This window comes from Pangasianodon hypophthalmus, chromosome 3 (assembly GCF_027358585.1).
Source record: "Pangasianodon hypophthalmus isolate fPanHyp1 chromosome 3, fPanHyp1.pri, whole genome shotgun sequence".
NCBI classification, from domain to species: Eukaryota; Metazoa; Chordata; class Actinopteri; order Siluriformes; family Pangasiidae; genus Pangasianodon; species Pangasianodon hypophthalmus.
Genome location: NC_069712.1, coordinates 22,310,227 through 22,336,286, shown reverse-complemented (window position 1 = coordinate 22,336,286; position 26,060 = coordinate 22,310,227). Strand labels below are relative to the sequence as shown.

Here is a 26,060-nt window from a genome sequence, read left to right as displayed (position 1 = left end):
GGACTGAATAACGCTAAACAAACGAAAAATACATTTAACCTGTTTAGGCTAGATTTTCACTTTTCATATTTTAAGTATAATTGTACACAGTTGGCTATTAGTGGTTAATTTATGTACATTGAGTGTGGTGTTACATGGGTGCTTGTCTAACGTTAGTCAGTGTTTCTGCTCAACCAAGGGGAGTAGAGCTGGTAAACATGACTCTAAGAAGGCTTTCTGTCCTTTGCAGCTGAGGGGTTCAGGACACAAAGACAACTCTTTGTACAAAAACGCATTCTTTAGCCAATCCTGCATCCAGTAATTCACCTCTCTCTTTTTCATCACTGTCAAACCTTGAGATATTTTGCTCCCTGGGGCCAGATAGCAGGAGGGAATTAACTCCAGAGGCATGCCTTCTGAGGAAAGCCTTGAATTCTTTTTTTTCCTAAGAAGAGGTGTTTATGAATGAGAGGGAGAAGCAAATAAAAGCCAGCCTTCTCCATGTGCCAAAACAATAAATGGACTATTCACTCAGTATGAGTCAGATTCCACCTTATGGTTTTCATAGACCTTTGCAGAGCCTTTACTTATTAGAGCCTATTCAACCCAGCCTGTCCGTTGCCATGCGAACTCTGAAAGCGAGATGCTCCGTATCTCTGCCTGCAGCTGCAAATAAATATCGCTTTATCCAGCAATTACTGTACTCTACAACGAGCTGATGATAATGGTAAACTCTGATCAAGTGGTATAAAAACAGCATTGAAGCTCTTGTCTGAAAAATGGGTCTAGGCTGTCTGGTGTTTGGAATTAAATCTGCGGAGGGCACACAGCATCTCAGCCTCCATCCAACCCCTGAAAACGGCAATAAGTATGGTGGCAGATAGACTGATCAGAGTGGGTTTAGCTGTGTGATTACCCAGCAGGCTTAAATCACTCACTGTGGCAGCAGTGTTGAACAGAATCTTTCAGCCCACACTTTCGGTTCTCCGTGACCTGCCAAAGCTGCTATTGAATATCTGCGTTTCCATGCCCAAATAAATGAGGTCTGCAGTAGGATGTATATATAGTATATACGATTATAGATTAAATATTGTCATTGTGTATTACTATTATTATTATGACAAGCTAGTTAGTCCTCCTATGTATAAGACTATCATCTATAGTTTGAAGTGCTCTTTTGTGACAAGTGAATGTAGCACTTCTTAGTCCAAAAGCGCTTACTTTAACCTTCCTGTCTAGCTGCTACTCACTCAGTTGTTGCTCCTTGATTGACACTTAGTATTGCAACATGTTTAACAGCTATATTCTTGGATTATATCTGAGTATCACTTGTAAGCTTTGCATAAAAGTGTGTTGAATGAATGAACACAGAGCCTCATCCTTATTTCCAATTTAGAGGATCTGACGCATTGCAGAGCTCTTTCCTTTCTAGAACATTCATTGATTCATTCAGTATCTTCAGCATCCATGTTATCCTGGTGGGAGGGTGGGTGGGTGTATGGGGGGCACCTTGCTGAAACCTTGCTGAAACCTTGCCAGGGAACACTGGATAGGACATCAGTTCTTGACAGGTCATCTCACACACACACCATTTAAATGAGAAATTCATTTAAACACACACAATAAGAATTTTAAGAAAGATGTTCTAACATCCCACTTTATTCTGTTGCCTGTTAGCAAGCACAGGTTTGCCTAAACAACAGCACCATTTGATTTCTATAGAAAGCATTTATTCCACTGTTGCCAACTCATTTCTGTGGAAAGTAGCTAATGCACGCTCCAAAAGTCACTAGAAGTCACCAGATGAGGACTATTTTGCATATTCATGAAATCATCATGATCATTTGCATTTCAAAACATGTAGACGAACATAGATTTTCTGAAGATAGAATAGAATAGAATAGAATAAAGTTTTATCAGAATGGAAAATAATAGATTGTAACTTATTTCTTATAGAAAGAAGTCGTCTTTGGTCACGGCACCACAAATTTTCTTACATATTTACAAAGCACTATAATTTCTGAATGAAGTTCAGAAAGAATGAAGACAATACGTCATGGTAGTGAGTAGTGGAGAAACAGACATGAAGGAAAACAGGTAGAAGAGTAACTCATTTTTTTTATTTGTAAATATAGCCAATAACAAGTTAGTTTAAAATAAAGTATAAAACAGCACACAGGACGACATTGGTCACTGGAAACATGCAGCTCAGGCACACACTTTACACACTGGTGGTGAGTTGACCGAACCTGCTCTATCAACTCATATATCCAGAAGCTGTAAAGGGGTACTAAATCCATTCCTTATGAATCATTCATTTGTGCATCATCACTAAGCACTTTATCCTGGTCTGACCAGGTTGCCATGTGGACCTGGAGTCTATCCTGAGAACCCAGGGCATGGTTTAAAAATAAAAAAGCACTTGGAGGACATTACACATGACAAACAAAGCAAAATAATATGGTACGCATCCTGCTCTGTGTTTGTCTATGTCCCTATCAAATGCCCATCCTCTATTCTGTAGTTATTGCCTGATTCATTGACACACACATCTACACCCGTCTACACCTGTCTTCAGAGAAGCCAATTTAATCACATCAAATAATAGGGCTGAAATGCCTTTATGTTCATATGATTACTGCCAACATGCAAATAATTCCATTATATTCACCTCCTGTATGACAAAACCACGTTACAGATAAGAAAGTTTTTCAGTTGGTTTCCACATTACAGGGTATTATTTCAGGGTTTGCAAAGTCATGATTAAACAGATAAAGTCATAAATAATGTTACATAAGGATTTTTTTTTTTTTGAAAATTCAGAGCCATCTTTTTAGTGGTATTGACATACAGTAGTACAGTAATAATACAACAGTTCTAATCTAATCAAATACAACAGTTTTCATTACAAATTATATTATCAACAACAACTTGAGTGAAAAGTAGAATCTTTGAAATATTTACATGAATTTCAGAGTTTCTTGGTATTTGGTATGTCCCCTTTGTGCTTTAATGAAAGTGTGCACTCGAGCTGGCATGTTTGTACAAAACCTTATGACCCATTTTAGATCACATCCATCGGAATGTCGTTTGAACACAACCTTCAATAGAAGAGATTAGACGTGAGGAAAATCTGACCTTTTGTACAAAGCAGTTAACATGGTCAGTGTCACAAATTTGCTTACATTTAAATAGGGACCTAGAAATAGTGCAGAATCTTAAATATTAAATATTGATGATATTGAACATTTACTTTATTTTAAATTTTTCAAAATTCTAGAACCTTCTGTTTATTTCCATTTTTATTATTATTATAAAATATACCCCACTGTATATAAACGGGCATATACGAATTTTACCAGCTACCTGCTATTGATTTACTTTTAAAACTGCAGTAGTATTTGCAGGAAAGGATTCAGCATAAGCTGAGTTGTCTGCAGGGGACAGTAGGTGGACAAATTTATTAAATAAAACATGATTAACTTCCTTATAAGGAACTAATATCCATCATAACACTCACCACAGTTCAGGACTTGTATGACAAGTATTCTGTCATATACAGTGGGTCCTGAACTGTGGTTAGTGGGATATTATCTAATTCCTCTTCAAGAAGAAAAACACTCAGTTCTCTGAGAGATGATGGAGGTGGAACATGTTCCTGTTTGCTGCTGCAGTTTATCCATGTAAAGCTTAGATAACATGATTCACAAGACTGTTGTCTCCCAATTTTCATACCTCCTATACACTCGACTCATTCTGTTACCTGGCATCTGACATTAAATAGTACACAGTATCATATTATGCATTATACTGCATTATAACTTTACACTGTATATAATCACAGGAAAGTCAAACAACAAATTCCTACACTCACTCTATTTCTTCAACTTTTTATGAACAAGATATATTTATTTTCTCAAGAAAAATGACAAGAATGTCACTCACAGTCAAATTACACATGATTACAGATTTATGGCCATGTAAATAGCATGTGAACACAGAAGCACCTGAAAAGGACATTTTGTTCTTCAGTGAGACTGAGATTGCGTAACTGCATGTTATAAGTGTATGCCCCAGTCGACAAAACAAGAGAAAACCTGTCCAATTTTTTTTTTTTTTTTTTAAACACACAAACCTGCTGGCACAGTTCCCATTTATTTCATAATTTCACATTGCAGTCTGTTGTCATTGCAAGCGCCTGTGCATTATAAGCCAACTGGAAGCTTGGTTTGTTTTGTAACACATCCCTATGTTCAAAGCACCAGCCTCCCAAACCTAAAATGGCACCTTATACACACAGAATGTATTACAACTACACCATATCCCTGAATTAAGTCATTCACAGAGGAGTGATGCTCTTAACTGGTGCTTCTTATTTGACCTGTTTCTAAAACATGTAATTCCAAACCCTCTTGAGGGCCATATAAATTAAGGGTTGATAGGAGGTGAAAAAATATTGCAGAACCAAAGCAATTATGCAACTGTCTTTGGGAATACACTTGTAATGGTCCATCTCATTGTTCCACAGGGAAGGTTATTCAGGTTATTCAGCTTTTTTGGGCTGAGCAGCAAAATACAGGGCCACTAAGCAATACAAGGTTCCTCCGATCGTCAGGCCCATTGTAGTCCTGTACAGTAGCCGGTCAATGACTCCACGCTTCAGATGAATTGGCACTCCATCAGCTTTCTGTGAAGGGGATGGACAAGTACAAAGAATTTTAATGACAAAGTGGAACACTTTATTTAAAAAAAAAAAAAGAATGATTAGTCTATAAAATGTTTTCTGTCTTCAAAACAATGCATGCTATGGAGACAAACTCATACACACTGTGGTTCATTTATGGGGCTTTTGCATATTTTATTCATAATTAATGCCCTGTGTTAATAATGCATTTATCTGGATCAGAATGTGCAGTATGCAGGATTGGCAAGTTGTATTCCCATATGTAGAGAAGATATTTGAATCAATTAGCTTGCAAGTAGTTTTTTTCAACCCACTAGCACTGATAGACACTACATCATTTCATTTTCTTAATGTACATAATATCTAGTCATCAATTCGGCCTCCTACTTTAGGTTCGCCTCGGTTTCCATGATTCCGGACATTGAAAACAATGAGCCAACACATGAGAGAAAACTTTTGAGTCAATTCCACATACCGAAAAGGATTCTACTAATGCAAACATGGCAAGAAAAAAATTAATCATCCGATTGTTTCGGTTAGTGAGACAGCCTGTGGATATTAGCCTTTATTATCAATCTGACTGGTTGGAATTAAGCAAATCAGCTTGAAATGCAGGCTGACTCTCCCAGCAATGAAACCACTGGTATATTGATCAAACAGACACAAGCACACACACACAAAAAAAGCAGAACTAGTAAAATGCATAGAATATTGTGATATTGTGACCTTATATTACTTTGTGCATCAAATTTGGGGAAAAAAAAAAAAAGTAGTTGACGTGAGCTTATACTCTCATGTCAAACCGATTGTCTGATAAAAATCAGTAATACTTCATTGTAGTTACTAACCTGTTATTTCATTAAGCCTTGTTAGGAATTTTGTAGTATTAGTTGATTTAAATGCTGGAATAAACAATCTTATTTTTTTTGGTATTTAGTAATTTTTCAATAACATTTACTAATCAATTAATCAAAAGAAAACCAAGAGTTTATTCGATTATCAAAATCCTTAGTTGTAGCCCTATCAATAGTCATGCTTTAGCCTTCCTTTTAGGTTTTCCAATCAGAATCTATAGCACTTAAGCATCAGTGTATGTTAGAGTGATAGCTTTCCATCATACGGGGTGTCCGAAAAATCAGGAACCAATGGGAATATGTTGAGCAAAATCCACAAAAACATGATAAAGCGGCTAAGAAAAGGTGTATAGTGTAAAAGCGAACAAGAAGTGCATATGTTGTTAAGTTTATGCAGTTTTACCCTTACTGGTTCCTGACTTTTCGTGCACCCTGTATACTCTTTATCAGCAGGTTAAGCATGTTTACATAAACAAAACAGTTTCTGTCACTATTTGATTTTAGAAATCTTTGAACACCCCTGGCTCTGAGGACCTTACTTACAGATTTTGATTGTTATTATTGTTTTTTTTTTGGTTATTTATGTATTTGTTAGCTGCTTTTATTCAAAGTGTTATACATGTGATGCAGTATACAATACAAGCAACTAGCTGTGTAAGGAAATTATTTGCAAATGTTATGCAGATGTTGACTGGAGGGGGAAAAAACCAATAAAAAACAGAAACGAGTGGAATACCTGAAAGAGCTTTTGCAGCTCAGGGACTTTGTTAGATCCCATATACTCAGCTGTGTGTCCTGCTTCTGACACCACCTTGGTGGGTAAGGCGAAGACCATGGGGGTGGGTTGTGAGGGCACGCTGGGTTTCAGCCCCTGCGGAAAAAAACGAGTCAACAATTATAATACCGAAATCTTAAAATAGTCCATGTCTAATAAATAAAGAAATATTGAAGGCTTTTAAAGGCTAAGAATGAAAGCATGCTGTAATTATCTTAGCAGGATGAAAACAAGGTCACTATGGAAGCCAGCAGTGTGACCCACATCAACATGACCCGATACTAAAATATCAAAATACTACAAATATTGGAAACATATTGAAAAAAATATATAGATGATATAAATAATGTATGAATGTTTCCCCCCCTAATATATCTAAATCTAATTTTACTTACACATTAATGTAATAACATCAAGCACAGTGTATAGTCTAATATCTGACCCTAAAACAAACCATAACACACATTTTCAAACCCTAGCAGATGAGTTAAGAGGTTTCTAATACATCTATCTACACAACAAACTAACTTTATACACACTGACATTTCCTAAAGCGGACAAACTGAAATCAACACACAGGTTACTAACTGTTCAGTGTGTACACTTGTCTGAAATGCTCTTCAGTGATTTAAAAACAAGCTGCAGGAAAGATATCCTGCTCTGCAGCTGTAGCTTGTACTCTCAGCTCTGCTATAAACCACTTCCTACGACACACACACACACACACACCACAGTGAAGGTCACTTTTACCGACTTTAAAGAATAACCGAGCCCGTGTTTACCTGAGGGCAGTATGCGCTCGCCGGTGAAGATCCCGTCAGCTTTCCTGTCACTCCGCTGATTTTGTAATACATTTTCAAATAAACGTATATATAAAATAAAGATGACAGCACACCACTCTCCTTCTGCTTCACCCCACACCAGAAGAGCGAGGACCCCGCTGAGCGGAAGTGATATCACATAGCAGGCTTCTTTGTGCCTGAGCGAAAAGACGGTACAGTTTTTGTTGTTGTTTTCCTATTTCATAACACTTTGTAGGTCATAGAGTTATAAGTAGGTTATAGGTTATAGCGTCTTCTTTGTAATAAGTACTTTTTATAATGATTTACTTTTAAAATATTTGTATTATTACCTAGGACGGATTTAGCCTGTCTTGGGTGGAGGCGAAGTCAAAATGGCATCTTTTACAATCATGTTTGCCAATTAAATATAATATTTGTATCATAATGAAGACCTGTAGGCTCCCTGACATATGTTTTGTTTATCTGTTGTTGTTTTTTTCCATTTCTGCACAGGCATCCACAAGGACAGTGGGACAGTGGTTCTATAACTCAGTACTATCCTGTATTTTGTCCCTCTATTCTCTGTACTGCTTATCCTACACGGGGTTGCAGGGAGCTTGGAGCCTCTCCCTGGGGACAGGACAGGGCAGGGCAGGGCAGGGCAGGGGATGCTCTGGATGGGGTGCCAACCATCGCAGGGCCCCACTGACATACTACAGACAATTTAGAGCCATTTACATGCCTTTGGACTGTGGGAGGAAACCCCAAAGCACAGGGAAAGCATACAAGCACTGCACACAGGACGGAGATGGTAATCAAACCCCCCAACCCCAGGGGTGTGAGGCAAGTGTGCTAACCACTAAGCCACCTTACTCCCCTCCTGTAGTTTGTTTGTTTGTTTGTTTGTATCTCTATCTATGGCAGAGATGCCAAACTCAAATTCTGCCCGGGTCACATCAAAATTGTTATTATTATTATTATTATTATTATTATTATTTAACATTCTTTCGATTAACACCAATAACTGAGGCTCTGATATTAGAATGGGATGTTTCTTGAGAAGAAGAGCTAATAAACTATTTAAGTATACCTCTACACTGTTAGGTGATAACAGGTATTATACAGCAGTTAGTTCCGGTCCTCTCATTTGATTGGACGAGCGGAAGCGGGACTGTGTATCACTCCGCTTGTGTGTGCAGAGTCCCACTGAAACAGTTACTACAGTAAAGTCAGCGACACCGACAGCGGACATGGCAAACAATACATTTTGCATTAATATAAATTCTGACTTAAAATATGAACGCTAGTCAGATGAAGATTAAAAAAAAAATTAGCAATAAGGTAATCCAGTTTCACCGGATGCACTTTTAATAGGAATGTGCAAGTTACTGGCTATCAGACTTCTTCGGGATCTTTTTCCGTTTGTGGAGCAAAAATAAACAAATTATTTGGCCATATTTTGTCCAAAATGGCGGTTAATCAATATGAATGTCTTACATACAGCCCAATCACACTGTTACACTGAATATTGGGAGAGCCGTGAGCTCCTGCGGCACACAGCCGGCAGCCGAATCACAGCCGTGTGGATATCCACTATATCCGCACTCTTACTCGTGCAATATTACTTAATTATAAGGGTTTTATCACAGAGGATATTTTTTATTATTATTAAATACACCTATCTGAGAAACCAACAGAGTGAATAGATTTTTACAGAACACTTTTTCATCCGTTTCTGTCAGGAGCTGGTTTAAGGTATTTAACAGACTGCACTCTCAGAAAGCACTTTCGGAGCACGAGCTCGATGGAAAGTACTGGATGTGACAAGGGAAAATGTTTATTGTTCACAATATTGTTTCAGGTGAATTCTCAACAGTATTACTCTTTATTAAACAATATTAATCCGAATTTGATTAAACCGACAGAAGAAATGCCACAACACCCCTCATTTCTCAAGTTTCCGTGTGCGCAATAAGACCCGCCTCCCAGCCGACCAATCAGCGCTCGCCCTACGCACAGCGCGGAGCTAGCTTGTTGTAGGACTGCGCGCTAGCACGTCTCCGCGTGCTACGTTTACCCATGATTCCCCTCTCTGTGGCTTAAATCAAAAGCAGCAGACAAGGATTTGATTTCAAACAGTGCGTGAGATGTGAGCTCTCACGCTTTACACTAGCGGTCACTACACTTCACTGAGAAATGTATATCGTGTGAAAATGTAGAGTAGTAAACACTGCGGTCCATTTCAACAATGACACGTGATTTAAAGAATGCACTTGATAGTGGGGGAAAAAGTCTTCAAAGAAGTCTTGAGGAGAGCAGTAAGGGGTGTAAGAGAGTGTATAACAGCCCAGTCTGGAGTGTGTTATTCCGCTTATACCACTGCCATTAGCTAAAGATTAAATTAAGGTCTGATTAATTAATGAACGATACCTCACATTTCAACGGTATAGTTAGATTTAATGTTGTGGAACGTCTGCAGGACAAGTTAGATCCTGTTATCAATTACGTTACAACGATAAACAGTCGTTCAAGCAGAACAATGCTTCACCCTTCCACACCAGAGCTTAAATTTTAGCTACCTAGCTAACATTAACTACGTTTACATGCACATCAGTATTCCGATATTAATCAGAATTTGGCAATATTCTAATCAGCATTGAGTCATGTAAACGCCGCTATCCGATTGCCCGATTCAAATTAACACAATATTGTGATTCCTCAAATTCTGATTCCCTCCCCTGGAATATGCCTGTTTTAATTGGAAATTTGCATGTAAACACCTTATTCAGAAAATCCACTGAAAGGAGATATCATACTCAGTTCACAAGGAATTGTGGGTGCTAACAGATGCTTAGCTTAACAGATGCTTAGCTTAACAGATGCTTAGCTTAACAGATGCTTACCCGATCCTTTCCATTTCGAGGCGGTGTTGTCGGGCATTTTTGACAGTAAGACGTGTTAGAGTCCTAATCAAATTAGTTTGAAAAAGTAGTAATAAAACTAATAACTGAGCGTACTCTGTAACCAGCGGCAACATCTTGAATGTGTAGATCGGCATGGTTACAATAACCATGCATACAGAAATATTCCGATGCCTATATGCATATAAAAATTGTGTTTGGAATATGGCTGCAACACAAATATAGACCTTAAACAGAATATTGATGTGCATGTAAATGTAGTCATTTTGTGACTAGCAAATAGACCCCTTTAGTGAGACATGCCACTGTAACGTCTGTGAAAATGGGTGTGGTTACAGTAAATTAGGGGGGATGATTGATCTGTGGGTGTGGTTACAGTAAATTAGGGGGGATGATTGATCTGTGGGTGTGGTTACAGTAAATTAGGGGGGATGATTGATCTGTGGGTGTGGTTACAGTAAATTAGGGGGGATGATTGATCTGTGGAGCGCCGTTTTTGCAGTGCCCATTTCATCACAGCTAAGTAGCTAACAATCATATTAGTGAACTAAGAATATAACAGGAGTAGCTTGCTAGTTAGCTAACATGCCTTATTTACATTGCTTTAACAAACCTACGTAGCTTACTTAAACATTACATCTAGAAACTAGCTATCTAACACGAGATAGCTAAGTCACATTCTTACTATTATAGGAGTTGCCTGTAATAATCTCTCTAGTATAAATGCTCAGGGTTTCTATGAGATATGTATATCTGTCCAGCCGTTGCAGACTAGACCACCACTTAGGATCATTTAGCCGCTGACAGGATGCCAATCCATAAGGATCTTTTAGAGTTACACCATTTGAAAATGTTAGTTTAGCTAAATAGGACTCCCTGTCTTTCAGTGGTAATCCATAATAATAAGTGAATCTGCTTCCTAATTAAAATTCTTGATAGATTCTTTAGTCCAATTTTAACGTCAGGTTGCAGCTACTTGGGTCTTTCTGCAACCAGGTTGCACACGCATGTCTTTTTATTTACAAACACCAAAGGAGTGTATAGGTGTTGAGCTGATTTGCACCATAGCGTGAGAGTCAGAGTGAGAGCTTATCAGCTGATGGTAGCTAAAAGACAACCTCCTGTTTAAAAAAAAAAAAAATCACCTAGTCTTTTTCCATTTTCAACTGTCCAGTTTGAGTGAGTCTGTGGCCATGATAGCCTCAGATTCTTGTTCCTGGCTGACAGGAGTGGAACCTGATCTGGTCTTCTGCTGTTGTAGCTCATCCACTTCATGGTTTGATGTGTTGTGCCTTCTGAGATGCTTTTCTGCTCACCACGGTTGTAAAGAGTGATTATTTGAGTTACTATAGACTTCCTATCAGCTCAAACCAGGCTGGTCATTCTCCTCTGATCTCTTTCATCAGCAAGGTGTTTCAGCCTGCAGTTCCTCGCACACAGGATGTTTTTTGCACCATTGTGTGTAAAATCTAGAGACTGTTTGTGTGAAAATCCCAGGAGATCAGCAGTTTCTGAAATACTCAAATCAGCCCATCTGGCACCAACAACCATGCCACAGTTAATATTACAGAGATTACACTTTTCCCCATTCTGATGTTTGATGTGAGCATTAACTGAAGCTCTTGACGTGTATCTGCATGATTTTATGCACTGTGCTGCTGCCACATGATTGAATAATTGGATAGCTGCATAAATGAGCAGGTGTACAGGTGTTCCTATTAAAGCGGATGGTGAGTGTATGTCCCTAATATTTTACTATACATTTTTATCTACACAACCTATAATATTAATTTGTGTTAAGTGGGAGATTCTCATATCTTGTAGTATTTGACATGATTAAATTTGGTCAATTTGATGAGTACAGAACTGTACCGAACACACTAGTTCATTCAGTTGTGAATTGCTCTGGCTGGTCTTCTTCACTGTTTGTTTTTCTGATCTGAACAGATAGTGCTAGCTACCCTAACATTTTTCTTTCCCCGCAATGCATGCAGAATCTCTGCATGATCAGGTAGCTTCACATTTTCACTACAGTGAATGTTGATTATGTAGAGATATTTTGATGTTAGCACTATATCAGAAGTAGAGGATGTTACAAAATGTTTATATTCATAGGCTATTAAAAGTAAATACTTTCTTTAAAAGAACTTCAAACTTTGATTAAAAGATAATTATATTCTTTTGATGCGTATTTGGGTGGTGACTTGGGAAAACCCTTCACATCACTGAAATATGTTTCTTCTTTGCGTGTATCTCAGCCACAAATAATTATTACGGCATTTTTAATCTGGTTACCACCAAAAGTGAATGAAAATTGCATTCATTTAGTTTCCATTCCAATTCCACTGAAAGACACCAAATTTAACATATAACAAATAATATATAGAAATTATAAATATGACCATGAAAACTATGTCTCTGTTTATACTAGCCTTTATTCATAGTGATAGACTGTTCAGTCTCACCATTGAGTTTTGTTGGCTAAATTTTCCCCATTTTATGAGGCCTTCTATAAATTTTTAAATCAGTATTGAGTGTGTAAGAACTTTTCAACTGTTATGACGATGTAACGGCACAGGTGCATTGCAAAAATTTTGACAGCGTTGATCTTGATCAAAGAGTGACATTAATTCTCTGCATGAGGAAAATCATGTAGCAAGGTTTTAGACATCTTTAGGCACATTTGTCAACCTGATTCTTTAGCCAACATGATCTTTGCAGGCAGAAAACCTAGACAAAATTATAAAGTACATAACACTATTTTCACATTATTTTGGTGAAAGATATTTATCATTTCTTAAAGTTGAGATGTCAAAGTATGTTATAGACAGAAAACACTATTTTGGTCAAAACCTTATTCCTGGTTATTTGCCAGAATTCAGCCACAGACACATCTAATGTCTTTTGCTAGGTCACCACACATTTCTCACAACACCCTGATTAAATGGCTTCAGTAACCTGCGTCTTCCACCAATGCTTTGGTTAACTCTCCCAGGCATCCTGCATCTCCATGAAGTCTCAAAGCGATCCAATTTGCAAAAATAAAACATCCATAAATGAAAACAGAGACCCTCACATTTAGCCATCAAGGATAAATTTATTCATAGTTTATCACAGAATTGTTTCAGCCTTTACAGACACATATTTTATGCTACTTTATACAAAATAGAGTCTCTATTTTAAAAACATAGGGAACGCTAAAAACAATTAAAAAAGATTACTGGAATTTTAGACATTATGCTTAACTAGACTTTTACAAAAGTAGCCTAGCTACCTACCAATTAGACTATAACAAAGTATCTAAACCCTAAATTACCTTCAAATTCCCCTACAAGAAGCTCAAGCCATAGTGTAAGATAAGCAATTACATTTTGAAATATATTTTTCCCTTAAATGTCTTTTCAAAAACGGTCTGTTGTTTTGCTTTATTCAATATTTGTGGACATTGTTGCACAATGTGGCAAACAACAGGCTTAATCTTCAAATGCCAAAAATCTATACAAATGTGGGTTACATTTAGAATTTCTCTACGATTGACATAACATGAGGTTATGAGTAAAATGACAAATGACAGAAAGTTATACAGTTGGTAGGTAGTAGATTCATCACAGTGAACAGTGGCAGTATGAGAACACTATCATAATATACAATTTTCTGTATTGGCACTGGATTTTATATTAGCACTTAAATTAATAGTACAAAAATGTATATTTGTACATAAGATACTGTAACCCACTATGCATACTTAAGTGATCCATGAGTCAATGAAGCTATAAATTTCCTTAAAAACTATTTAAAGGGAAACACTGAATATCATTCTTCAGAATATTGTTAAAATGGCACCAACTAAAGTTTTATACATCCTGTGAGGACTCAGGCAGTATTAGCAATTAAGTAATTAAGTAATCTTCCTTATAAAATTTCATGGCTTAAGAGGGCATTTGTATAAACAAGCTTTGGCACTCAAATTGATGGCCACGTTCATTTTCACTGAAATCCTGAGCTTTTCATTAGGGTTTGGTTTACATAACATGTAAAGTGAATGAGAATTATGTTTACCATATATATTGAACTGGCCTTTAAGAGGTATTGGGAGAAAAGTCTTTCATCATGACCTTGGAGTCAGAAAATTGGCTTTACACACTCTTTTCTTTAGCTTTATCATCTCGGTGTTTGTACAGAAATGGCTCTCAAAGAGAGCGGGAGAGAGAGAGAGGCAGCAAAAAAGCAGGGTCAGGCAAAGGCAAGAGAATAGTGAAAGTAGACCTCCCACATGACATGGAGCTTAATTATCAAAAAGGAAGATATAGCACATCAGGCACATCTTCATTCCTTTTATGGCCCTCAGAATGGATCATCTTCCAATCAAGACATCAGTTTCTCAAGAGGAAAGCACTGAGATGACAGCAAATGAATGAAGACGTTCATCAGTGAAAATAACAGCATTAGCAGGGAGGGGTATCACCCAGTTAACAGAAAAATTGTTGGATATGAGGTGAATTTGTGATGTTCACTTCCTTTTTTTTTTTTTAGAGTGTGATCTTCAGTAAAGTCAAAGTTGCTTTTTTCACCTGTTTCTTGGGTGTGATATTACACCTTCCTTTTCTTTGAAATAAGATGTGCATGTGATGAATAGCTAGAGTCCTTAGCATAACTAACTGATTTACATGCAGTTTTGTCAGTATATTTTTCTTTTTAGTCTGAGCAGGATAATTTTTTGCAATAATAATAATCCTGAAAAATGCAAATCTAAATAAAAAAAAGGCCAGTGAACAGAAAAAGGGATCCTTCTTAAACCCTCTAGAGGGCTTTCTATGAAAACTAGTTTTTGTCATAGTATAGCACAATACTCAAAGCTCGTCACTGCTCAAGTGTGAAGATATATTGAGCTACAAGGGAGGCATGCCGGTGGTGAATTGGGGCGAACTTTATATGTATTGCATGGCCAATCAAACCATCTATCACTGTTCTCACTCAGTAGCAGCTCACTGTGTTCCACTTTACATATTTGCCAATGCTGCACAGTTGCCTCCCCAGCTAAGCATCAGTCCTCTCTACTGCTCTCTTTCTATTTCTCTCTCTCTCTCTCGCTCTTGGTTTTCCAATATCCCTGCAGATTTTGTGTCACACATCATTGGATTTTACACAATAATTTCAATGAGTGTTTGCACATTTCACCCTGTAATGCTTATATAACCACCCAACGTTTTGTTTCAGGGAAGCTGGACTGCTGAGTTCTGGGAACTTGTTTTTATACAAACAATGCCTTTATAATTAAAAAGAACTCGGTGAAATGAGTGAAATGAATTGTTTTTCTCCTGTATGTTTGCCCAAACTGTAGGATGTCTAGTTGACAGAAACTAAAATCTTTCAGTGGCTGCATACCACAGCTAGCGGATGAAGTGCATGCCTGTCTGGCTGTGAGGATGAAGCTTTTTAGCCCGTGACGAGTGTGCTTGAGGTCTCTGGTAGACAAGTCAAAGCTGCCCACCAGCAGTTTCAGTAGTTTGCCCCTGACCGGGATATATGGTCTGAAAGCCAATGTTTCCATGGTAGCCTTGCCTACGACTGTGAAAGCCCAGTAACTGTCGCTATGGTAAAAACAGCACAGCTGAGTGAATCCTGGCTTCCTGAAAATTTGTATGTCAGAGGTGGACTTGCAGGGTAAACCATGGACTCTCAACCTGGACCATGGAGGGACACAGAGTCCACAGTATTTGTTCCAACTATGCACCACAACACTTGACCTGACTGAATGGGTTCCAGTCTTTGTTTCTAGTGAAATTAATTTATGTGGAGCAGGGCTGGAACTAATCTCTGTAGACACTGAGCTCCTCAGTGGACTGAGTTGAGTACCAGATGGGCTAAGCACATGTAAACTCATTTAAGACCAAGCCCCTAAACTCTACCTGAGACCAGATATTTGACTGAGTTGGATCAATCACTGAGCCTAGAGGACCAACTGAATCTATTATTGAAATAGTGATGAGAGACAGGTCCACACTAAAGTCTGACAGAGACACAGTCAGTTGAGGAACTCAGCCGAGAGACTCCTGGTGCAGCGAGCAGATCGAAACTTGAGCTCATGGTAGCACTGCACAAAGCTGTGGTAGATAAAAGTAATGGGCAGTGCCAGCAGCACTATGCCACTCACCACACAAAGGCCTCCTAGCACACGCCCTGGCACGGTGATGGGGTACATGTCTCCATAGCCGACAGTCGTCATGGAGATAATAACCCACCAGCAGGCGGCAGGGATGCTGGCATACTCCTCATTGCTGGACTTCAGGTCAAGTCCATGCTCAAGCAGCTGGGCCAGGGCCCCAAAGATGGCCATGGCCACGCAGATGAACACCAGCAGCATGACCATCTCCCGGTAACAGCGGCGCAGTGTTAGGCCCAGCGTCTGCAGGCCCAGGAAGTGGCGAGCCAGCTTGATCACCCAGAAGATGCGCATCATGCGCAGTACACGCAGTGTCACGCCAGCCCGCTGCAGCTGTGAGTTCTCACCAGTGAGGACTGTCATGGTCACGGAGATATAATAAGGCGTTATGGCCAGCAGGTCAATGATATTCAGTGGACGTCGCACAAACTCACACTTGTCACGTGACACAAGGAAACGGACGATGCACTCTGCTGTGAACCAGCCAATGCACACCGCCTCGATGATCCTAAGCAGACGCACAATTATGTGAGAGAAAATTGACAGAGGTATTAATAGAGAAGAAGCCAGTGACCTAACATGCATTTACAGTATCAAGTGATTTGATCTATATGAAGTACTAAGCAGAATCTAAGTAATCATATTTCAGTCATAGCCATCCAATTAAGACACCTCTTTTATATAAAAGAGGTTTCCTCTTCAGACTATTGGCTGTGGATCAAAGTACAGAATGACAATCAGTTTGTAAAACTGCACACTAAATAACCATTTACTAATCCCTAATTAGCATAGACCTTATACACAAGATAAACAATCAATTTCATTAGGGTGTGAAATTGAGTTATTGTTGCCTTGTGGAGGCTATGCTACGGCGTTAGTCATGCAAGTGTCTAAACATGCTCTAAGACCTAGGAATATGTTTGGCTTAATAATGCCATTTTATTTAAAAAGATTTAGTGTACGTGATTCATAACTAAATGGATAATACTGATTAAAAGAAAGCCAATTAAATTTGTTAAACAAAGCATCTCAAAGCCATATTGATCAAAGGTGTCAAGTGTAAAAATGACCCTGTTTATTTTCTGTTCTGAGACTGGCCAATTTAATAAAAATGCATAAAGGCATGTTAAAGTGCTGCTAGGTCTTAAAGAGTTCAGCAATACAAAAGGAATTAAAACCACAGGTCCAGTTCAGAGCCCAGTCAATTATAACGTATATTTTTTGTGCTTTTAACATCACTGTTTCCCAGTGAGGAGAGTAAAGGTTTCTTTGTTATGATCAGGACAACGCTGGGCAATCTGAAAAGGAGTCAACAGACACATGGTAACATGAGATAGGCTGAAGCATGTTTCTAGAGATGATCATCTTATAAAAGAAGTTTCACATCCACTTGAAAGATCCTGTACCAAATTAAATTCTCTTCACTAATTGTATTCCTTATGTAGATTTTTTTTTCTACTAAATTGTAAATGGCATATTTAACCAGGAAAATCTTTAGGCCAAGTGGTGTGGAACTGATGGTGGTGTCAAATGTCCATGTATAAAGAATTCTTACTGTTCAAGCACTGAACTGGAATAAAAGCACATTTTTACAAAGAGAACACATCTAACATCCTTTATCATATATGGATGACATTGCTTGTTTGCTTGAATGACAAACCTGACATCTCACCTAAACAGACCTTTCTCACACAATCTCTCTCTCTCTCTCTCTCTCTCTCTCACACACACACACACACATAGAAAAGCCTGGGCGCTCCGCAGGTACCAGCACCAGCACCTTCAGAACAGTCCACGTGGCAATATAGATATAGGACAGACACATGAATAGGTTAAAAGGACAGAAAAAAAAAACAACTCCAGAAAATATGAAAGGAATTGTACTTAATTAATTTCACAGCTATACCATTAATAAGATTTTTTTAGTATGTTAACAATTTCTTAAGATATGCTACATATTTAACAGTACAACAAGAGAAGCTAACTTCACAAAGAATTTTCAATCCACCTTCTAATTAAAGAATAACGTAATTGTTAGATAAATGACTGAACTAGTATAAAAATAATGTCTATGCAACAGTTTTTTCAATGTTGAATTCACACCTACACTGTCAGAAATAGGTACTATTCCGCTCCATTTTGTTTCAATGTACAAACAGTACCAGAGAATAAGTTGGAATGTAGACTATATTCTCTAAAGTCCTGTAACTGCATACACACACTCCAGGGACGAGCATTTGCACCATGAATTGTGCATTCTAGTACCTTTTTCCCTGAGAGTGTATAATGATGTTTGTAATTCCAGATGCACACTGTAAAAGTTAATTAAACAGGCAGCATTTTGTTTCATGGCCTACAGTAAACTCAACGACGCTTCAGCACCTTGGACAGGGGCAGTTATGATTGAATTAACGCACTTGCACAGTAAACATTATGACCAGACAATTTGCCCTATAGGAAATGTTGTGTTACTTTATTTATTTTCACTCCCCTTGAAAACGGAGGAATATTTAAATGCCACCTGTTTTCAAGTGCAGTAAGTGTGTGTATAGTGGATTGTTTTTTAGTGTCTGCTCGGTCAATGCTAGATCTCAGGATTTAATTAAATGTGAAGCGTTTAGGGAAGTCAAAAGTTCATTCACCCATGAGGATTTTAATATGTAGACTATTTTATGTTTTATGATCGAAGACAAAAGACGAACATTTAGGAAGTGTAACAAAACACAAGACAGAACACAAGTCAACCGGCTTGGACACGTGAAGTAGTGTGTGGTTTCTAAAACTGTCTTGGTCAGAGATCATGCACATGATCAGCGATAACAGGACTACTTCAAACGTGCTTGGACAATTTTCTCAGCAGTGCATCGTGCATGAAAGGGACTAGAAAAAAAGGCATAAGTACCCGGCCGGATGGTCTATAGACTCTGTGTACCTGTGCTCCTCCACCATGTTACTTTCGGCTGTTTTCCAGTCGGGCAGAGTGCTCGCGCACAGGAGCACCATGGACACAATGACGAAGAGGACGGAGACGGAAGCGAGAATCTGCGCGGCCACTGAGGACGCGGGCTCCTCGAAGGTCCTGCGCATGCTCTCGAGCCACTTGGCGTCCTTAACGCGGCCAGTGCCTCGCTGCCTCCTCTGCTCGTTCTCCTTTTGGTCGTCTTTGTCCCCGACGCGGCGCTCCTCCTCGGTGAAGTGGGTGCATGTGTCGGACATGCGATCGTCCAGACGACGCTGGCAGCACAGTTCCAGGTGCGAGCTTTCCAAACCCCAGTAGATCATCTCGTTGTAGAAGGAGAGCTCGCACATGCGTGGCACCAGGCGCAGTTTGCCGTGCTTCACGTAGAGCATGAGGAAGCCGAAAGCCTCAGCGTGGCGGTCGAAGAAGAACTCGTTGCGCTCCCGATCGTAGTCGTCGCACACTTCGAGCACCTCTCGCTCCGACGCGCAGCTGTGCAGGCGGCTCACTCTCCTCAGAGGGAAGTCCTTCAGCACATCCATGGGAAAAGCGTACCGCGTGCCGCCCACGTTTAAGATGCAAACGCTTTGGCCAAACTTCATCCTCGGGAGCGTTCAGCGAGCACACGAGAGAAAAGCGCCAATTTTGGCGAGCTGTAGGCAAATGGATAAACTCCGTCGCTGCGCATTAGGCTCAGAGCGCATGTTTAGGCGGTCTTCAGGTGGAGCACTAAAGGTTGGCATCAACTCTGAAGACCCTGATGCAGTCTCCGCGGACATTAGGTTTGGAGAGAAAACTTGGAAACGCGAGCGGCGACGCGGAAGAAAGTGCGGAGGCGCGCGCCGTTACGCGCACACAGCGTCTCACTGAGGCGTCACCGTGCCGCTGTCAAACCGAGCAAAGCAGGAGTGATGTCAGGCGCGCGCACGCACGCGCACACACACACGCGCACACACACACACACACACACACGTGTATACACACATTTAAACACGTGCACGCGAGCGCACGTTCTTTGTATCTTTAAGATTAGAGCTAAACTACAAATTGTGTAATTATTATTATTATTATTATTTTTATTTTTATTAGTATTAACTTGTGTTAAATTGCATCATTCACACTATGTACGGATACCTGAACGCATATGCACACCTATACAAAGTCAAACAGGTTAAAGACAGAGAGTTTTAGGGCACAGGAGCAGATTTTTCGGAGCGAACAGCAGCATAGCTAGAGGGCGCCTCTGCCCTGGGTTCCCTCAGTGGCCTCTTCGTGTGCGATATACTTTTTTTTTTTTTTTTTTTTTTTTTTGCCTATTCCTCACACCTACACGTTGATCCACCTAAAGTTAAAAGTACTTTTGGATCAGTGCAGCCTACAGCACGAATCATGAAATCATGCACCTGCCACCTCTTACCCAATTTACAGCCACGACTGTAAAACATCTAAAAAATTTTACCCCAGGGAGACAGGAGCTTGAAAAAATACTATTAATAGCAAAAATAGAGAATACTATTACTTGATTATTACTTGAAAAAAATACTTTTAGGAATAACTGGTTAAAAATTTTCTTCCCAAATTGATCAAAAATCAAATTGATCAATGGATAGATCAGTGGCCTAATGGATAGAGAGTCGGCCTTGCAACCTGAAGGTGAACCTGAAGGTCGTGGGTTTGAGTCTCAGGTCTGGCAGGGATTGTAGGTGGGGGGGAGTGAATGACCAGCGCTCTCTCCCTCAACACCACGACTGAGGTGAGACCCTTGAGCAAGGCACCGAACCCCCAACTGCTCCCCGGGCACCGCAGCAAAAAAGACTGCCCACTGCTCCGGGTGTGTGTGTGTGTGTGTGTGTGTGCTCTTGGATGGGTTAACTGCAGAGCACAAATTCCTAGTATGGGTCACCGTACTTGGCCACAAGTCACTTCACTTCACTAACTTGATTTTCATACTGCATTTTGTTATAGGGTGAACTCAGTCATAGTGGGACATCTGGTTAAGTGGGACAGTCTTAAATACAATAAATGGAGCGAGTAAAAGTGAAGGAATGCAAAGGATGCATAGAACTCTGCACAACTATGGTTAACTGATGAACTGATTCATTTTATATGTATTAAATGGTGTTTTTATGAATAAGGGGAAACACTGGGAAATACAAAACTATTACTTAGGCCTGCTACATAGTATACAGATATTTTTACTTAGTGGATTGTTTACCGTTAGCGTACTGTGTATATAATTTTACAGATTAATTTAGATGTAGTTGATATGTAGGAAATGCAATATAGGATGCTTCTTAGGCCACCATCCTGATTTTACTTAATCTAGTTTGTTCATACAGTATTAGAATAAGATGATGTATTTGAATATGTCTTGTTATTGAAATTTGATTTTGTGCTGCCATGAATAAGTGTGCTACAAATAAATAACATTATAAATGTATCACTGAGGATGAAATTAAAGGCCTAAACCAAAGAAATCATGCGCCAGCACCTTGAGGATTTCAGAAATGTGTGATATTTCATTAATTGCAAGAAAGCTTAGAATCTGTCCCAATACAACTGAATTCACCCTACATAACCTTGGTTGATTAATTCCCATAGAGATATTTGAAATATCCAATAAGCAACCTCCAGCTCATGCCAGGAGCATTTATTACCCCTGGCAAATAAAGAAATGTCATGTTTGCTAATCCTTTAATTAAATTGTTTAATTAAAGAGTGAATTAATGCTGAAGTGCTTTGACTAACAGGAAAGCTGCTTTCTTCTGTATAACTATTTCAAACAGAATTCAGTGTAGTCTAAGTCACTAAGAAAGCATCAAAGCACTTCAGATTGAATAGATTTTGATGAATAATTTTTAGATCCAAAAGATCAAATTCTTTTGGCTTCCTTCTGTGTAAATTCCTGTCACTGTCAAACTTTTAATTGTTCGAACCAATAAACACAGCAAAATGTGTCTGAGTACTTTATTGTACTCATGTATGAAAAACACAATGATAAAATCAGTACTTATACATTATTTTGAAAATGTAAACCATATCAGTGTTATTGTAGGTATGGCTGATTTTAAAAAAAAAAAGGTCTCTAGCCACTTCACAAAAATTGAACATATACAAATGATAATATAGGTTACTCAGGAACTGATAAAATCTCAGAACTACAAAGTCATAATTAGTGAATGCAAACAACTTCATGTGAAATCTTTTGTTTTGTGCATGAGTGATTGAGAGATCAGTGGTTTACTTACGGGTTTTGTTCAAGGATCCAGTATGGCAGCTTGGTTGTGCCTGGATTTAAACTCATCATCCTTCAATCAGTAGCTTAAAAACAGAACCACCACTGCCAAATAAAGCAAAATGTGCCTTTGTGGATGTAAGGAACAAATTGAACCAGTATATGTGCTCTACAGACACATGACCCATTTCTTCACTCACCTACTTGAGCCACTGTTACTAAATGTAATGTTCAGGCCATAAGTCTGTTCTGCTTTTGTAATCTATAATTAAAAACTGCTGATAATGTGTGCCTATTCACTTGATCAGTGAACAGAAGTCAAAGAAACCTCACTATTTTGAAATATCTACAGTATATAATACAGCGAAGTGGCCAGCGTAGGAAATATTTATCTGTGGTCTTGCCTCACATGGGGAAAATCTGTTGCTGAGGAGTTTGTGTACATGGTCAGCCAGCCTGGTGCCACTAGCAGTAATTAGGCACATAATGGAAATCCATGAATGCTCCTCATGCCTTTAATTATCTTTTCACAGTGCCTGGTGTGCCATGTCTTATTGCTGTCTCCTATTAATGAGCCCATTCTCAATAAAAGCTTGCACCAGATCACCAGTCGCATGATTAAGCACAGTGCTAATCATGGCTGTCTGTCCAGTGTCATTCTGTTGCCGACCAGCAATTGGATGTGACTAAAAAGGCAAACTGACCTTAATCACTTCAATCTGTATCTTTGGCCTGCAAGTTAATGAATTGACAATCGAAGTTTGGAGTGAGATCAAAGGTCTGACCCCCCTCCTCATCTTCTTTTTATGTAGGTTGCTGAGGCCTTAGGTTAGGTCATTATCTTTAATCAGGTGCTAGAATGAGCTTGTATGAGCTAGTAGCTCATTACATTTTTGAGCAATTTATTTATAAACAAAAACCTTATAAACCAGTCGGTTGATGTGGACTGGATGCAAACACATCTGATTAGCTTGATAATCATGTGTTACACTAGAAAAACACTAATCAGTACAGCACTGCTGCCACGGTTCGCAAATTCACAGGGTTAAAGTTCACCTAGGTCAGGCGTGTCAGGCTCCAGCACTGCAGAATGTCCTACCTCATGTAACTCCTTTGATATAACTATTCATCTCATTGCCAAAGCCACCATGGGGTGATGTGGTACGTTAGAAGGAGAAAACTAATGTCTGAAGATATGTGTTCCTCCCAGAGATCTTCACAAGTAATAAAATGCAAGTCCAAGTCATGTCTTGAGTCTTTACCTTAGAGTCCAAGTCAAGTTGGACTCTAATAAAGAACTGTATTGTTCACAGTAAAGGGAAAAAACACAATAGATCAACAGTTGTGTGCAACTTTCAGAATATAGAATTTTTTTATAACATCTTTTAATAGAAGAAAAGGCTGAAAATATTTTTAAAAAAATGCCACTTGAGACATTAAAAAGTCCTTTGTTTTGATACTACACCTTTTTACACTTATAAAGGAACATTCAGTCCAACATGACAATCCCTATTTGGTGTTGACATCTTTTAAAGCTTTTTTGTCTCTAAAACAAAATAATAATAATAATAATAATAATAATGAACAATAAATCAATGAAACTCAGTAGACCACATTGAGTTCCACTCCTGTCAATCTGTCAAAGTGGAACTCGATGTGGTCTTCTGCTGTTATAGCCCATCCACCTCGAGGTCTGAGATGTTTTTTTGTTCACCAGAGTTTTAAAGAGTGATTATTTGAGTTACTATCTGAGAACTGTCGCTCACTTGGTGTTTTTTGTTTTTGTTTTTCACACCATTCTGAGTAAACTCTAGAGACTGTTCTGTGTGAAAATCTCAGGAGATTAGCAGATCAGAAGTACTCAGGAGATCAGAAATACTCAAACCATCCCTTCTGGCACCAACAACCATGTCATGGTCCAAATCACTGAGATCACTTTTTTTCCCATTCTGAGGTTTGATGTGAACTTTACCCAAACCTGCTGGCCTTTAATAATTATGCTATGAATATAAAGTGAAGTGAAGTGAAGTGACTTGTGGCCAAGTATGGTGACCCATACTAGGAATTCGTGCTCTGCATTTAACCCATCCAAGTGCACACACACAGTAGTGAACACACACACATACACCGTGAACACACACCCGGAGCAGTGGGCAGCCTTTTTTTGCTGCGGCGCCCGGGGAGCAGTTGGGGGTTCGGTGCCTTGCTCAAGGGTCTCGCCTCAGTCGTGGTATTGAGGGTGGGAGAGAGCGCTGATCATTCACTCCCCCCACCTACAATCCCTGCCGGACCTGAGACTCAAACCCACAACCTTCAGGTTCACCTTCGGGTTACAAGTCCGACTCTCTATCCATTAGGCCATGACTGCCCCACCAGCCTACTGTCGTTTTCAGCCAAATCCGGTTTGTTTTTCTCACCTCGTTGGCTAGTTAGCTAGTTTTTGCTAACAACAAACAACCGAATCCGAAACCGAACATGCTACTGTATAGTAAATGCTAATATATGCTGATGTGAACAGAAGGATGTCTCGTTAACAACAGTAACATCACTCTGATGCTAATGTAAACTAAACGAACCTGTCTGGGTACGTTTTCAGGTGTTTTATTAAGTTCGATATAGTTGATCCAGTGTCTTTAATTTTCTTTCCACATTCTTTCCACATTGTAATCCTTCTGTTACCATGTATGGCACTCATGCTGAAGCTATGACGTGCTGCTCTGTTTACACTGGCGCTAGTAGGCACATGTTGTGATGCGTCACTAGCGTGGGGGGGTTTCGGGGGAGCCTTTAGTCCAAAATAAAGAAATAAAATTAGGCAAATACAGAGGCACAAATAAAAATTCTTTTTCTTTAACTTTCACACACACCGTGTTCAGGTAATCATGGCAAGATGTATTGTTCACAAGTTACTACTGACGTGTCTATTTTTATGGGATTTAAGTGCGACTCAGACTCGACTCAACTCAAGTACCCATCTCTGGTTCCTCCTGGGCCAGTTCTTTTGTTTTTGCTATACACTGAAGAATTTTAGGGATCAAAAGATGAATATGAGATGATAGATCAGAATTCCAGCTTTCATTTCCTGATATTTACATCTAGATGTGTTAAACATTGTAGAACATGGCACCTTTTGTTGCCAAACCACCCAATTTGCGATGAGCAAAAGTACTGGAGTAGATAGTCTTGAAATAAATAACACATAATATTTGGTTGCATATCCCTTGCTTGCAAAGACTGCATCAAGCCAACGATCCACTGACATCACCAAACTGCTGCATTTTTCTTTTGTGATGCTTTTCCAGGCTTGTACCAAAGGCTTGTTGTTTGTTTTGGGGGGTTTCTCCCTTCAGGAGGTGAAATGCTCCATGCTCTACTTGATTGACAGTTTAAAACAATCCACTATTTCCACTGATGAAGTCCTTTTTTGTGTTGGCAGTGTGTTTTGGGTCATTGTCCTCTCACATTGCTAATCTGACACGCTCGTGCCGATTTCTCCTTATATCAGAATATCAGAAAATTAAAGCTGAAATTCTGATCTATCATCTCATATTCATCTTTTGATCTCAAACCCAAATGTCTTCAGTGTATAGCAAAAACAAAAGAATTGGCCTTGCTGTTCCAATGCTTTCAGAGTGCACTATAGATGAACTCAGGTAAAAGGAATTAACTGCTTTCAGAAGCAAATTCTTTTTCACATTCTTATTTTTC

General features: G+C 39.1%; 2 protein-coding genes across 3 annotated transcripts; both read right to left on the bottom strand.

Moving 5' to 3' along the window:
- Nucleotides 1-3,857: 3,857 nt before the first annotated feature.
- On the bottom strand, nucleotides 3,858-7,235 carry LOC113537563 (cytochrome c oxidase subunit 7A-related protein, mitochondrial). The gene is made up of 3 exons (XM_026932110.3): nucleotides 7,075-7,235; nucleotides 6,254-6,388; nucleotides 3,858-4,666 (listed from the first exon to the last, which is right to left on the bottom strand). Exons 1-3 carry the CDS (start codon nucleotides 7,144-7,146, stop codon nucleotides 4,523-4,525), a joined length of 351 nt encoding a protein of 116 aa, XP_026787911.2. The 5' UTR covers nucleotides 7,147-7,235; the 3' UTR covers nucleotides 3,858-4,522.
- A 5,492-nt stretch (nucleotides 7,236-12,727) lies between these two features.
- Nucleotides 12,728-20,046, bottom strand: LOC113537982 (potassium voltage-gated channel subfamily G member 3). Of its 2 annotated transcripts, none has more exons than XM_026932766.3 (2): nucleotides 19,061-20,046; nucleotides 12,728-16,666 (listed from the first exon to the last, which is right to left on the bottom strand). In XM_026932766.3, exons 1-2 carry the CDS (start codon nucleotides 19,717-19,719, stop codon nucleotides 16,021-16,023), a joined length of 1,305 nt encoding a protein of 434 aa, XP_026788567.3. In that variant the 5' UTR covers nucleotides 19,720-20,046; the 3' UTR covers nucleotides 12,728-16,020. The 2 variants fall into 2 exon arrangements, with proteins under 2 accessions (XP_026788567.3, XP_026788576.3); XM_026932775.3 differs by having other exon boundaries at nucleotides 19,091-20,046.
- Nucleotides 20,047-26,060: the final 6,014 nt, after the last annotated feature.